General features: G+C 50.0%; 5 protein-coding genes and 1 non-coding gene across 6 annotated transcripts; 4 read left to right on the top strand and 2 right to left on the bottom strand.

Moving 5' to 3' along the window:
- The first annotated feature begins 806 nt into the window (after positions 1–806).
- BABINDRAFT_t296 lies at positions 807–897 on the top strand. The gene has a single exon. It is a non-coding gene; the product is annotated as a tRNA-Arg (tRNA).
- Positions 898–1,416: 519 nt separating this feature from the next.
- On the top strand, positions 1,417–3,136 carry BABINDRAFT_163011 (Dfp1/Him1 middle domain-containing protein). Its single transcript, XM_019129666.1, has one exon. The coding sequence runs from the start codon at positions 1,623–1,625 to the stop codon at positions 3,003–3,005; it is 1,383 nt and encodes a 460-aa protein (XP_018983289.1). The 5' UTR covers positions 1,417–1,622; the 3' UTR covers positions 3,006–3,136.
- On the bottom strand, positions 3,117–8,034 carry BABINDRAFT_163013 (uncharacterized protein). Its single transcript, XM_019129667.1, has one exon. It carries the CDS (start codon positions 7,938–7,940, stop codon positions 3,216–3,218), a length of 4,725 nt encoding a protein of 1,574 aa, XP_018983290.1. The 5' UTR covers positions 7,941–8,034; the 3' UTR covers positions 3,117–3,215.
- Positions 8,035–8,463: 429 nt separating this feature from the next.
- On the top strand, positions 8,464–9,723 carry BABINDRAFT_163014 (uncharacterized protein). The gene has a single exon (XM_019129668.1). The coding sequence runs from the start codon at positions 8,633–8,635 to the stop codon at positions 9,308–9,310; it is 678 nt and encodes a 225-aa protein (XP_018983291.1). The 5' UTR covers positions 8,464–8,632; the 3' UTR covers positions 9,311–9,723.
- Positions 9,724–10,016: 293 nt separating this feature from the next.
- Positions 10,017–11,150, top strand: LHP1 (Lhp1p). The gene has a single exon (XM_019129669.1). The coding sequence runs from the start codon at positions 10,055–10,057 to the stop codon at positions 11,027–11,029; it is 975 nt and encodes a 324-aa protein (XP_018983292.1). The 5' UTR covers positions 10,017–10,054; the 3' UTR covers positions 11,030–11,150.
- Positions 11,151–11,723: 573 nt separating this feature from the next.
- Positions 11,724–13,322, bottom strand: HST7 (mitogen-activated protein kinase kinase). Its single transcript, XM_019129670.1, has one exon. It carries the CDS (start codon positions 13,020–13,022, stop codon positions 11,784–11,786), a length of 1,239 nt encoding a protein of 412 aa, XP_018983293.1. The 5' UTR covers positions 13,023–13,322; the 3' UTR covers positions 11,724–11,783.
- Positions 13,323–14,204: the final 882 nt, after the last annotated feature.

A 14,204-nucleotide genomic window follows, 5' to 3' on the forward strand; every position in this document is an offset into this window, starting at 1 on the left:
GGCCATGGCGTAGAAACACACGGGGGATATAACAGTCCCGAGGGGCAGTAACTTTTTTTTTTTTATATCGGAGGTTTAATTATTTGAATCTTAAGGCAAGGTTAATACCAACAGTCTTGATCCCAGGGACGAGGGGTGGCTATTGAATTTTTTTATACCCTGTTCTTTTGAGGGGACATATAACAGATATGCACGTCATGCGGCAGTTTACCGAGCACGGAATACAGGGATACTGTGGTTTGTTTGTTGCTAACAACCGGTTCTAGAGGGCTAAATGGTTTTCAAATATTTTTCAAATGTTTTCCAAATGGTTATTTTCCCTCAGAATTGCTATTTTTTCTCCGGAATCAAATTTATCTGTAAGCTCTCATACGACCTCGGAGCATACGACTACTCAAGACGTGAACAAGCGGGGAAGAGACGAACCCTTTACCTCATTGGGTGATCATCCCGCTTCGGGAAATATCCACAAGAGCGGGTGGTCGTCGAGAAAGCACGTATACTATCCGTTTCGCATATGTATTCGATTTACCAACTAACGTAAACGGTATTATGATAATGGATCACTAAAAAAAGCCCAAACTGTTGCATTAGGTAGCCCTATTGGATCTGCCATGTCGAAATAGTTTATCCAGATACTGCTTCAAAGAGGCGTGCTGTTAATTTGACACGGAATATATAAGAGCGGTCAAACTCTATGTCCTATACACCCTTAGATAGAAAAGCAAGTTTCGTGAGCAGTTTTGGGTTGATCAATATATGATCCAGCTATATACCAATTAGAACCCCGTAAGATCTAAGCTTCGTTCCTCATGGCCCAATGGTCACGGCGTCTGGCTACGATTTGTAACCACTTCTGGAACCAGAAGATTCCAGGTTCGACTCCTGGTGGGGAAGCTTTTTTTTTAGGGTGAAATGTTCATCTGTATATAAACATTACTCACAGCTAGAGGTGTGGATATAATATCAATAAAATAAGGTGAATTAAATACTCCCATAGCTCGGCTAAGAATTCTAGTATTAACTTGGATTTTGCACCGATTAGTGCTTACAGCTCTGAAGGCTCAACTCCAATGTTATGCAATAACCGCGCTGTGACATCCTAGCGAAACGCGCTCATACCGGTCTAAAAGTCAATTACATGCTGAAGAATGGACTCTTATATACCAGTAAAATCCTGATAGACTAAGACAGTAATAATCCACTTACAGAACCACTAAAAATCTAATATTTACCCATTATCACCCGTTGGCCATTTCTCACGCGTACGCGCTTCTCTGGCAACGCGCCTACATCTAACCCGACTACCCAGCACTAATCCACCTTTAATAAACCCTATCCACGGTAAATAATTACAAATTTACCAAATACACAGTTAGAACTCCACCACTCAGCTTATCAACCAACTCCGGCCACCAAACTCTCACCCACTTCCCGATACAACCCAACCCCATATCGCGTCGGGCGTTTCTTTTTTGTTTGTTGACGCTCGCATCAATTTTCGCGCTTCTGGGCGGCTAACAAAACCAGCAAAATAAAACAGCTACAAGAATCACCATCATACCACACTCAACTTAAAACCCAACCTTCACAGATCTACCTACACCAATCAACAGCACTCGATGATAGAAAGAGTCGCCCTTCGGGAAACCGACATCAACGTGAAAAAGCCTAGGGGCAAGCCGAAGCCGGCGGCCAAGAACCCGCGCATGGTGGGCGACGAGTTTCGCAGCTGGCAGAAGCAGTGGCGGGCCATCATGCGAACGTCGACGGTCTACTTTGACGCTGCGACTGATGCGGGGCGCCGCGACCGGGCCGTGCGGGCGCTCACGGGATTGGGCGCGAGTACATCACCGTTCTTCCACAAGGACGTGAGCATCATCGTGACAACGCGTGAGTTCGATATCCGTCGCGCCTACGCGCCGGGCGACGTGTTCCAAATCGCGATCAAGGAAAAAATGAAGGTCTGGACGTATGACAAGCTCTTCCGGTTCCTCAACAACCTTGCTGAGTCGCCCGCGGCCGCGCCATCGCACGAGGGCCTTTCGTCGTTGTTATACAAGGAAAAGATTCAAGGCCCGAGTGATCGCGACATGGCCGCAAAGCGTGACGACTTCCACTACTTCAAGAGCACATACTTCTTCATCTACGACTTGAAGCAGCGCTACCGGCCCATCGCGACACGCGAGTGGCGCACGGACACTAAGGACACGATTCCGAAGTTGTATGCATCCAGCGAAGGCCGCTGTCCGTTTGTGCCTGACAGCGCGTGTACGGACCCGCAGCGCCGCCGTGAGCGCCGTTTGCGCAAGTTCCGCGAGTCGCGCCGCTACCGCCAGAAGATCGCTCATTATTCGCGGATGAAACCGTCGCATTCGCCGTTGCCGATGATTCATGTCGTGAGAAGGCTTGATGATATCCTCTCGACTGATAGATCGGAAGCTCTGCCTCCCAGAGATCAAAGCAGACAATCTTTGGGACTTTACCGAACCCAGGAGCAAACACAAGAGCAGGCCACACAACGAACCCCCGTCCGGACCCTTGGAGAAAATCCATTCGTTTCTCCAACGCTTGCACGGAACTCGTCCGTCATGGCAGTGCCCAAGCGGAGCTTCTACGAGATAGCAGCCAGCGGGGTCAACACGTTTTCCACCAACAACACGTTGCAGTCGGGCAAGGAAGGCTTCGGAAACGGGTTGGCACCGACGGTAGCGGAGGTGCGCTCCAAAACCATCACCAACTTGAAAAAATCCATTGCGTTTTCCGCAAAACCCGTGCCGTTACGCGAAAATGCCAACATCCCCAACGTGCCAGCAAAGGTGGTGCCTATGGAGGAGCGGGTTGAACGGCCTGGCTACTGCGAAAACTGCCGCGTGAAGTACGACCACTTCGACGACCATATAGAGTCCAGCAAGCACCGTACGTTCGCCGTGAACGACACCAACTTCGGCGAGATTGACCGCTTGATGCACAAGTTGAACAGCGCAAAAGTTTACGGGTATTGAGAGCTTTGCATAGAACGGGGAGCGTAGACAAGCGTATGGACCAGAGTTGGAAGCACAAAGTCGGAGATGAAAACTCCCAGCAGTTTCATCCAGCGTCACCACAAACTAGATATTTCAATGTACCGGAATCCATATTATTATAACTTATACACAGCTTAAGCGAGCATAGCGAGTGTAGAGGCCGACAGAGCTTGCAGTGCACGCCTAGCCTTACCGTTCACTGTAATACTTAACCAACTTCCTCTGGGCACTGCTCATCCGGCTCATAATCGCCGTCACGCTTCCACCCTTTTCCTCCTTCGCCAACCGATGAAACTGGGCGTAGACCATGATTGCGAAGCGTCTGACGTCTGCCTCGTGATGCGACAAAAGCGGCTCGATCATCTCGTCGATGCTCACAATCAAGTCGTCCGAAAGGGTTTCGAAATGCGCCGCACATTTGCCCATCGTGGCGAGCAGGAATACAAGCGGATACACGTGCAGAGGCACCATCATCTGGAGCTTAACCTGCCGTATCGAAAGCTCAAAACACTTGAGGAAGCTCAAGTTGATCATCTCATCTCGCGTTTCCTCAATGGCAAACGTCATATCGACTTCGTCCGCATCGATAATCTGGGTCAATGCGACAAGAATATCCCAGAAATTGGAGATATCAGTCACATCCCGGTTCAAGAGCAACTGTTTGAGCAAGATCAACCCCCGGAGCTGGGCGTTCAATTTCTGGTTATCCGCTTCAGAAATCGCCTGAATCTCTCGGAAGTACCCCTGTACCGAAGATCTCACCATGGCAACACCCTTGGAGGCGTAGTACGCATGAAACCCCTCACCAGGGTTCTTGGGGTTAGCTGCTTGCATGTACGTCAACAACTGGACTAATTCGCCATCTGTCAAGGCACCGCGGCCCAAGTGGCGACAGATCCGCTCAAAGCCGCCAATCGCTGCGTACTCACTGCTGCGAATGCTCCGGTGAACCGCCAACTTTTCCACCCCAAAATCAAACCACGAGTCAGCAAGAGCACTGACAGGATCTGGCAGGGCAGAAAGAGACTTCCTATCGTGGTAGATCTCTACGGGCTTTTTCCTGGTGGCAATGACGAACGGGTCCGACATCTCAATCATCCGCTGGATCTTGGCGGTGTTTGGCGGTGAGCAGCTGATCTGGACCTGCGAAAGCGTGCTGGAAAGCCTACTGGCGTCACTGTATCGAATCTTATGCGAAGGACTGGCAGGATCGTGCGAGGATAGCTCTGGAGGGACGGCGACGACATTCAGGTTGGGGAGAGTGACGATAGGAATCGCATCGGAGCCGGAGGGAGCGATAAGAGGGATTAATTCAATATTCGAGTGTGAATCATCTGGAGCATCTTCATGTTCAGAATGGTTCAGGTCATCGTCCATCTCGTTGTCGGTTTGAACCTGTGACAAGGGGTCGTCGTTGAGTTGAGGGATGGCACTTGGCTGGTCCGTTGTAACGGGTCCAGCACTCGCTTCGCAGTCCATTTCGATATCTGAAGCTTCAAGCGTTTCGTTCATCTCGACGTCGGACTCCGGGCCAACCAACTTTCGGTTCATTTGTTCCACAATGTCGAGAGTTGATTCTTTGACGAGACCTCTTTCCGAAAGTTTAGCATCGTTCTTCGTCGCCACATCGGTTTCGGCCCGTTTACTCATTGCTACGTCGACGAGCCCCGTAAGCTCCTCTCTGATCGACTGTGGAACCTGGTTGTGCGAGGTGTCCGTCAAGGCATGAATGGAAGCAGGGGCTGCTTGAGACCTTGGCCCCGCCAGATGTCCAGCAGAAGCGCTCAGAATTACCTCCGGAGGCTTGTCCAGTGACTTATGGAACTTCGGTACAATCATCGTCATGTCACTCTGAAACCCAGGAACACCCTCCATCTTCTGGCGCGGGTTCACCATCGTCATCTCGTACAACGAAGACGCCATCACCCCGTCAATCATCTCATCTTCGTTCTCTGACGACACGCGTGGAACACCCCCCTCGTCCCTTTCCTCGCTCACCATTGCGTGGATCTCCTCGCGGATGTACTGCACCATCTGCAGCAACTTCATCTGAAACAACTGTGGGTTCATGGAGAAGCAGAGCCGAAGCAAGTGGGTGTAGGGCTCATAGAGGTCTGAGAGCGACTTGAGCAAGCTTAACGACCGAAACAACACCTCGACTATGGAGAGGTAGAATTCGTCGTTGAGCGGGAGCTGGGCCATACTCTGGGTCAACACAAACAAGTAGAACCGCACAAACTTCAGCTTGTACTTTATTACCTGCATCGTGATCCGCTTGTTGGAGATAGCCTTAATGTCAATCGTGTACGACATGAGGTTGTAGATGGAGAGGTAGAAATCATCAATGGACATGAGTTGTGCAAGCGTGGCGATAAACTGGACGTTGACCATCTCAGGGGTGTAGTTCAAGGCCAACACCCGCATAAAGTTGTCAATGGTGAAGAAGGGAAACACCCGGGGTAAGAGGTCGCGCAGACCGAACAACGGCTGGAGAAGAAACGGGTCCAAGAGCGAGATTTCCATAAGCAACTGATTGACTTTTGCCGAGAGAACTTCATCCCCCATGACCGCATACTTCAAGAGATTGACCCCTTCGGCCTTGAGCTCCTGGCTGCTGGATGAGAGGAACTGTACGATAGGGTCGTTGTGAGGGTCATATTCAGAGCTCCCAGCGGATTTTTCTTTCTCTTCCATCTTCCTGATCCTTCCCACTGGACTTTCATTCCTGGTTCTTTCCGCTTCATCCTTAGCCCTCTCCTTTTCGTCCTTAACCCTCTCTTTTTCATCCTTAGTCCTCTCTTTCTCATCCTTAGCCCTCTCCTTCTCAGGCCGTTCGCGTCTGAAGTCGCCAATGGAGGCCTTTCTGAGTCTTTGGGGGGCCTCTCTCTGAGAGTTTTGTGAAACTGACCGGACATTTTTATGCTCGAGCCTCGCAGCTGGAAACGGCAGCTGGCGAAGCGACCCCATGGATTTCCGCCCCAACTCCTCCTTGTTTCTGGCGACAAACTCTTTCACCGATGGACGAGCCTTTGGCGCCAGAGGCTCGCCCAAGCTCTTTGGTTTTGATCTGTCAAGCGCTTTCTTCACATTGACATCGATACGCAGCGACGCGAGCAATGCCTCCCCCCGCACGGGTGCCTTCTGGTAGAACACCCAGAAGGTAGTACGCATCTGCTCGCGCACGGCCGGGTTCGGGTCGGAGAGACACTTCACCATGCACCCCTCGATGGCCTCCCAGCCAGCGTTGTGATCAAAAACCGCCGTGGCGCCAAACCGCACAAGCAAAATTTGCAACCATGTGGCAAGGAACAAGCGTGGCTGGGTGTTCTTCTCCGCCGCCACGTTGCTCATCATTGCGAGTACGCGCGAGTGGAATGCGCAGTTGGCCAAGAGTCCGCACATCGCGAGATGGGCGTTCATGGAGGCGATCTTTTTTGTAGCGGAGGAAAGCCGGAATAACGGCAGCATGAGGTGTTCCACGAGTGAGGAGTCGAGCTCAGCACCGCAGAAGTGGCCGAGCTCCTTTACGAGCTGGCACCCGTTGGTAGAGAGCGTTGTGCGGAGCGACATCACCGCCTTACCAATGCCCTCCACGAGGTGGGACTTGAGGAGGAGGATGAAGGTTTCGCTGTGGTCGGCGATGTTTCCGCGGAGCATCCCACGGAGTCTGAGGACAGCTTTTTCTCTGCTGCTCCAGTTGAACTCTGTTTCTTTGTCTTGGAAGCATGTCATGGCTTCAAGCTCTTGATGGAGGTGGCTCTCCAGGATGAAAATTGGAGTGACCGTGTCGAGAGGGTAGCCGGGGAGTTTTGCCAATATTGAAGCTACCGAAGCGGTAGGTGAAGCGGTAATCGAAAGCGGGACCGAAGGCGAAGCTGAGGGAATGTCTAAAGATGACTCCCTCTTTGAACCTTCATGTTTAGAGCTCTGGGAGACCCTTCTATCATCTCTTTCATTTCTGGCTCTGAGGTCCGGATGGGATGTCCGCTTGGGAATCATGAGCCTCGCGTCATGCGCGGGAGACGCAGATCGGAGACGGTGCGAAGCACGGGAAGGCGGGTCTATCTCCAATTTGGGGTCAGTTTTGGTATCCACTCGAGTATCCTTGGGGGCGAAACTGCCATGCCCTGGAGTATGTCCTATGGCATTTCCCGATCCTAGGGTGTGGGCCATAGCATTTCCAGTGTTTATGGTAATAGGATTGGCATGCAGACCGGTGTCCGAGTGATGACTGGCACCTGGACCCATAATCCTTGCCACAACCCCCCTCTCAACCCCCAGCCTCTGCATTTCTCGCTGCAACTCTAATTTTGCCAACTTATCCCGTCCATATTTCACATAGCTCGCCAAAACCCGCACCGCAGCCTCTCTGACCGCCTCTTCCCCGAGCAACACCACAACCGCGCTCACAAACGGCCGGAACACCGCAGTATTCTGTCGCGGCTGTTCCACCAACTGCTGGAGCCATGCCAAGCACTCGATTCTCACCCGTGTGTTCGTGTGGGCAAGGCCAGAGTCACGCATCGCCTGAGCAACCTCGCTGGGGCACACCAACCAGTACGCCTCTAGCGCCTTCTTTGCGGAGACGCGGAGCGAATTCCGCAGATCCACAAGCTTTGCCAAAAGAAGTGGGAGTACTAAGTACGCACAAGGCGCCAAGACACCGGTGCGGTCTTGCATGCTGACTCGCTTGACCAAGTGGCACATCGCCAGGAATGCTACTGACGCGATTTGCGGGTCACTGGCGTCTGTGGCCACAGAAAGCGCTTCGAAGTAGCGTGGTACCTGACGGAGGTCCACAAAGTCGCGTTTCACGTGTGTTTTAAAGTCCGCAAGGCGGTCGAGTTTGGTTTGATGGGGAGACGTCGAGGTGACGATAGCGTAGAGGCTTTCACCGTCAACTATCCCTGGCATATTCGTATGTTTTTAACGTATCTGTATTTGTGCCTATATGCGATGTGAAATCAAATGAAACTGGTGGTGATCTGAGGATAATATGGTAATAATCTAGTGGCAATCATGTGTTGGTGTGTTAGGGTGAGTTCTGATCTGTAAACAGACGCGGAAAATAGCGGCAAAACGAGCGAAAGGAAACAAGCCGCAGGAGACGGAAACCACCGCGTCTCGTGACTGAACCCGCTACAAATCAAGTGTAGCAACCAAAGGTCTGGACGGAGCAGTACACATAATTAGATATCAACCATAAATCTGAGGCTACCATTTAATTTTTTGACCACAAAGGTTAAAGGAAATTTGCGTATAAAGTCCTCCGCTAAACATACACGCGTAGAATGCACTTCTTTCCGACGGATGTTTGGCTAGAAGGCGTGGCGTGAGAGTACAAGGTAAACAATGTGGCGGTGCATACAGCCGCGTAAATCAAACCCTGAGGCACAACAAATCCTCCAGAGCTTCTCCTAAACAAATTCCGTATTTTTTTTCACTAAATAATACAGTATACACCACTTATTAGTGGTGCATTTTATTTTGCAGAATATAAATGTAACAACCGTGTCTTCTTACTCCCTGGTCTATGGCGCCTGTCCCGAGCCTATTTGACGATACCAAGACGCGCTTTGCACTTGCTTACGCTATCAGCCCTCACAATGGATACCCTCCAGCAAATCCCCCGTAAGCGGCTTAGCTCAATAGTGGCGCCAAGTCCAAGGCTAAACCGGTATCTCACTGACCTTCTTCACGCTGATGTCCATTTTGCACATCTCATCTTCTCCAGTCCCAGGCGGCAGGTCGAGGTGCTCAAGACGATTGTTAGCCAGGCCTCCGACGCTGTATTAGTGTTTGATTGTGGTTATTCGTGGCAGTCTCCTTCTGAAACGGTGGTGTTCAGGGGAACGGAGACCCTCGGCCAATTGGTTGAGGCCCTATCTATAGAAAGTGTTTGCGCCACCCTCGCACATGTCTCCCATCACTCACTAGAAACAATCGTGGTGGATAACCTATCGGTTTTCAAGTTCCAAGAGCATGGAGAAAGACTATATCCTGCGTTGGTGGACGCTTTACAAGTGTTACATGGCTACTTTGGGTGCACCATTATCTGCACTAGCTGGGACGCTAGTTTTGACGAGGGGTACAAGATGATCCCCACCCGCGCCTTCAAGTACACCGAAAGGGTTGAGAAAAAGCGAGAGGTGCACATCTGGCAGAAGTTTTCCCAGCTACCGGCTTCTGTGTTGTGTCGGTTCGATGCGATTCTCGCCTTCCACGGCACGGAATGTGAGGGGTTATTATGTAAAGCACCGCGGCCTGAATGGAAAATGCTATGATTTCCACGAGTAAGGAGAGCTCCATGTTTGCTTAACGCTCCCAGGAGGATATTATTCGCTGGAAGGGACGAAATGATATACATGGTTAACGTGCATCCGGCTTCAAGTACCCCACGCATAACTATGACACTTAAATTTGCTCCTTTGGTCTAATAACTAACCCAGATGCCTTCACCTTTGCATTTGCCGTTCCTCAGATGGTCTTGGGCTAACTCCCCTATCAAATGCTACCTCTAGGGCATGTCCCACCGCATACTGGTAAAAGTATGGGACTGAGGTTTTTATACTTTCAATAAATACCCTCAGTGAGGTCAGTACCCCCTCGGCTATACGTTCAACAATTCTATTTAACACCTCACGTCCCTGTAAATAACTACCGAAAATGCATGTTTGCCTATGGCCGGCCAAAACCCTCTTAAATGGTGTAGACTGTTTATCTGTCACGTTTCTCCGGCATTAGCGCTGTGTATAGTATACCAGGGGCTCCGTAGCGTCCAAATGGCTAGCCCGAATTGTCTTTGCCCCTAACTGTAACCCACGCCAAAAGCAGCTATAGCTGCTTTTGCCCAATCGGGAAGTCAACGCCAGAAATCGCCTGGCGTCAAATGTGAGGGCTCCATCATTTCTGATCGCGCGCACGTCCTGCGCGCAGAGATTTTTTTCACTGGACATTACATCAGACATATCTATACGCCGATTTGTTTATCTCTCCCACAACAGCTAGACGGTCCCACGCCAAAAATAATGTCCACCGAAGATTTGAGCAAAGAAATTTTGAAGCAGGTTGAATTCTACTTCTCCGACTCCAACTTGCCTAACGACAAGTACCTCTGGAACGTTACCCAGGCCAACGACGGCTGGGTCGAGATTTCCTCCATCGCTACTTTCAACAGAATGAAGAGATACAGACCGGTGGATACCATTGTTGCTGCTTTGCAGACCTCTACCTTCTTGGAGTTGTCTGAGGACAAAGAGTCTGTCAGAAGGGTGGACCCAATCGGCCCGGCTGAGGAAGCCAAGAGAAGAGTCTTAGAGAAAACCGTTGTGGTCAAGGATCTCCCGGTTGATCTCACGTTGGAACGGGCCGAAGAGTTCTTTAGTAAGTTTGGCCAGATTAACCAGGTCAGATTGAAGAAGAGAGACCGTGCCTTTACCGGTAAGGTTTTTGTTGAGTTCAAGGACACTGAAGAGTTTAACAAGTTTTTGGATCAGAAGGTGACCTACCCAGATGGGTTTATGAGTGAAGCTGCTGTTGCCGCTGCTGCTGCCGCTGCTGCTGCCCAGACTGCTGAAGTAGCCACCGAATCTGTTGCAGAAGTTACCGAAGATGTTGCGGCAGTTACTGAAGCTGTTGCTGAGGTTGCTACTGAGACTGTTGATGCCGCTATTGAACCATCTGTCAAGCCATTATTCATAATGTCCTTCTCCAAGTACAATGAGCTCAAGAGAGCCGAGAACCAGTTCGGCGACCAGACTAGAAGAAGATCTTTCAACCACAAGGATGGTGAAGACGGTGAGAGAAGTTCCTTCCGCGGCAGAGGTAGAGGCCGTGGTGGGAGAGGGAGAGGTGGCCGTGGTGGCCGTGGTGGTAGAGGCGGCCGCGGTGGTAGAAACAGAGGTGATGATGTCAACGGGTTCAGAAACAGAAACGCCGAAAGAGACGGTGCCGACGCTTCCAGAGCCCGTGAGAGCTCTCCTCAGAGACCAACTGTCGAATAAAAGAATATTGACACGACTTACGATCCCTCACCATTTTGTTTAAGTCTGTAAAGCAGGCTTCTGTTTATAGCTTCCGCTACATGTATAATATATAGAGAACGTTTCATAATTACTCTGTGCAAAGATCTCTGTAGAACCCCAAAATTAGGTATGCGATAGGGGTGTTTCAGTACACCCAGGAATTGGAACAGTGACTAGGTCAAAGAACTACGTTTTAGTTGGGCCGTAAATCAATCACAGATTGCGAAGGCTGGCGCCACAAGTCGGTCTTCTAGATGGATCGTAGATATGCTGAATCCATAGTACTGGAAGGAGATGTTCCTGGAATAAACTCGTATCTATCGGGGTAGCGCGGAATGTTCAGGGATCAGTTTACTCATAGAGCTATCAAGAGTAGGAATCTCGTATAGCCCTGGTTGATTCATATGTAACGACCCTTATTCCTAGGGCTCCCTCCGGTGTAGATTTGCTAAGTACGCATACGACAAATCACTAACTCGGGTCTGGATATTGCATTCTACTCTACCAATAACAGGTATGCCCTGACAAAACCACACTGGGATTAGCGTGAGGTGCCTTTATTCCAATCACAATATTCACGCCAACTCGAAGTTTCTCGATTACATCTCGAGTATCACAGATGAGCCACTGCCTAAAACTAGTCAGCGATCGAAACAAAGCTTACGGGCATAAACTACGCTATCATTTATTAAATTCTACGTTCTTCAATTGGCGTACAAGCTTCTTCTCCATCTTACACCTTGCCCTTCTGTATCCTCCGCACCTTCTTGGCCCACGCGCGGATCTCCTTGTCATACACCCCGTCGCTCATGCCCTGCAAGAACGGATGGTCGAGCAACTCCCAAGGGCCGCTGCGCTGTTTCTCCTTGCGCAAACAACAATCTACAAAGTCACACAACGGGGCACTGAAGCGCGTGCGATCCAAGGTTGGAGGCTCCTCATTCACAATGCTCTGGAGCAAATCCAAAATGCCCTCCGGAGCAACAGTGGAGTTGTCCCCGAACGGAAACGAGCCCGCCGCTAGCTCAATCAACATGAGCCCGAGTGACCACACGTCACCCTTGATGGAGTACACACCGCCTTGGATGCGTTCCGGTGACATGTACGTGCTGGTGCCCACAAAGGTGTCGGCGAGGGAGTTGATCAACTCGCGGCTGACCCCGAAGTCGCAAAGCTTCATCTCGCCGCGGGAGTTGACCAACACGTTCGACGGCTTCACGTCGCGGTGGATGATCTTGTGGGTGTCGTACAAGTATATTAGTCCTTGCAACACGCAATAGCACACCTGCTTCAACATGAACTCCGGAAACGGCCCACTGAGCCGCAACACCTTGTCGAGCGAGCCGCAGTCGATGTATTCCATGCAAATGATCACATGGCCCTCGCTAAGGAACAGGCCGAAGAAGCCGATGATGTACGGCAGGTTGCACTCGCCCATGATGCGCAACTCGCGCACTATCTGTGTTTGGACGGTCTGCGTCGCGTCGATGTGGATGATTTTCTTCGCCATAGTCTGTTTTGTAGGGAGGTGGAGCACCTTCGACACGGTTCCCGAGCTACCTGCACCCAACGTTTTGAGCGTGAGCAAGTCGGCCGAGTTGAGAAAGATCTTGTTGGTGTCCAGGTCGTTCATGTCAAGGCCCGAGAGCGTCAGGATGAGCAACTCCGTCGGCGTGCGCGCGTCGGGCGTCTGTGAATTTTCTGCCGGCCTGCCACTGATCTTCAAGTGCTTGAGATTCTTCCGCTTCAAGCTCTTTGGCTGTAATAGGTGGTCGTTTGGCGTGCGGAAGTCCGTCTGGCTCGGCGTCACCTGGCTCGGCGTCACCTGTTCGATGCGTATATTGGAGAATTTGGACGCGTTGTGCGGACTTTTGGGGTCCAATGTGAGATTAATGGAGTCCAATGTGGCTAGTGGCGCCGGCGGCAACTTCTTGTTTCGTCTATCGGAGAGAGATGATGGCTGTCTTAGCATGATACAGAACGGTATGGCTGGGGTTACTAAAAGCAAGTGGTACGCGGGGGTGGAGGGAAGGTGGCAATGTCTAGTAATGATATGATGGGACCAGCTCTGGTACCAAGTGCAACGAAAAGGGGATCAAAAACAAGTAGGGCTGGGGATGTCAGCGCTAACCATTGCCTCGAGCTTTGTGTGACATGGCTTCTTGCTAGCTACCGGTCCGCGCACGACCTAACTGTCACTAGCAAAAATGAGAAGGGGCAGTAGAGCATGCTTGTAACACGACTAGGAGGGGGAATGTAGTGGGATTATAGCGCCTTTGTTGTTTAGTTTAATAATGTTGGAGTGTTTCCAATCTCAGAGTTGTTGTTGGTGAAGTGGGTATCTCCGTAGAAAGGAGGCTTAGATGCGGCAGGCCGCGAATTCACCACCGAGCTGCTAGGTTAAAATGGAATCCGGGGCTCACGGATTTTGTTTATAAAGATTAAGCAAACATAATCTAGATATACTTTAAGCGTTGAACGCCCTCATATGTACATATCAATCGAGCGTTATAGTCCTGGTGGCGAAAAGGCTTGTAGCTGAGTGGAAGTCTATCAAAGCATGCGTCGTTTTGCTATAACATTAGTTGACCTCGTGTTTTATAATTTGTTACAAATCTCTATTGGATGAGCCATAGTGGTAAGAGTGTATTGGGCTGTCAATAGTCATGCTCTACCCCATAGGAAACTAGCCGTTTGTTCCTTCTCTATCAATGATAATAGAGCAGTTGAAGTCCCAATATAGATCAATATAGTATCTCGGCAGCTGAGGGAAGGCTAGTCAAAGGATAGTCACTTTGGAGAAGATGAAAGCAATTGCTGAAGTATACTAGGAATATCCCTCATACATGAAAACCTTCCTTTCTATGATATTGGTACATAACTCCACCGCACTTACAATTCAACAGTCGCCAGTACGGTATCAAACGTATTAATACCGAAATGCTTGTATATAGATTCATCTCTGAGAGCATGCGAAGGGCAAAAAAAATAAAAAAAATAAAAAAAATAAAAAAAATAAAAAAATAAAAAAAAAAAAAAAAGAAAAAAGTCAGGACCAAGTCCAAAAAAAAGTCATTAACGACATCAAGAAAAAAAAGTCATAAGCCAAACAAAAATAGGAGTCAGTGATGGCTCCGGTCAAGGTAATTCCAAG

The sequence above is a fragment of the Babjeviella inositovora genome (assembly GCF_001661335.1).
Source record: "Babjeviella inositovora NRRL Y-12698 unplaced genomic scaffold BABINscaffold_12, whole genome shotgun sequence".
NCBI classification, from domain to species: domain Eukaryota; kingdom Fungi; phylum Ascomycota; class Pichiomycetes; order Serinales; genus Babjeviella; species Babjeviella inositovora.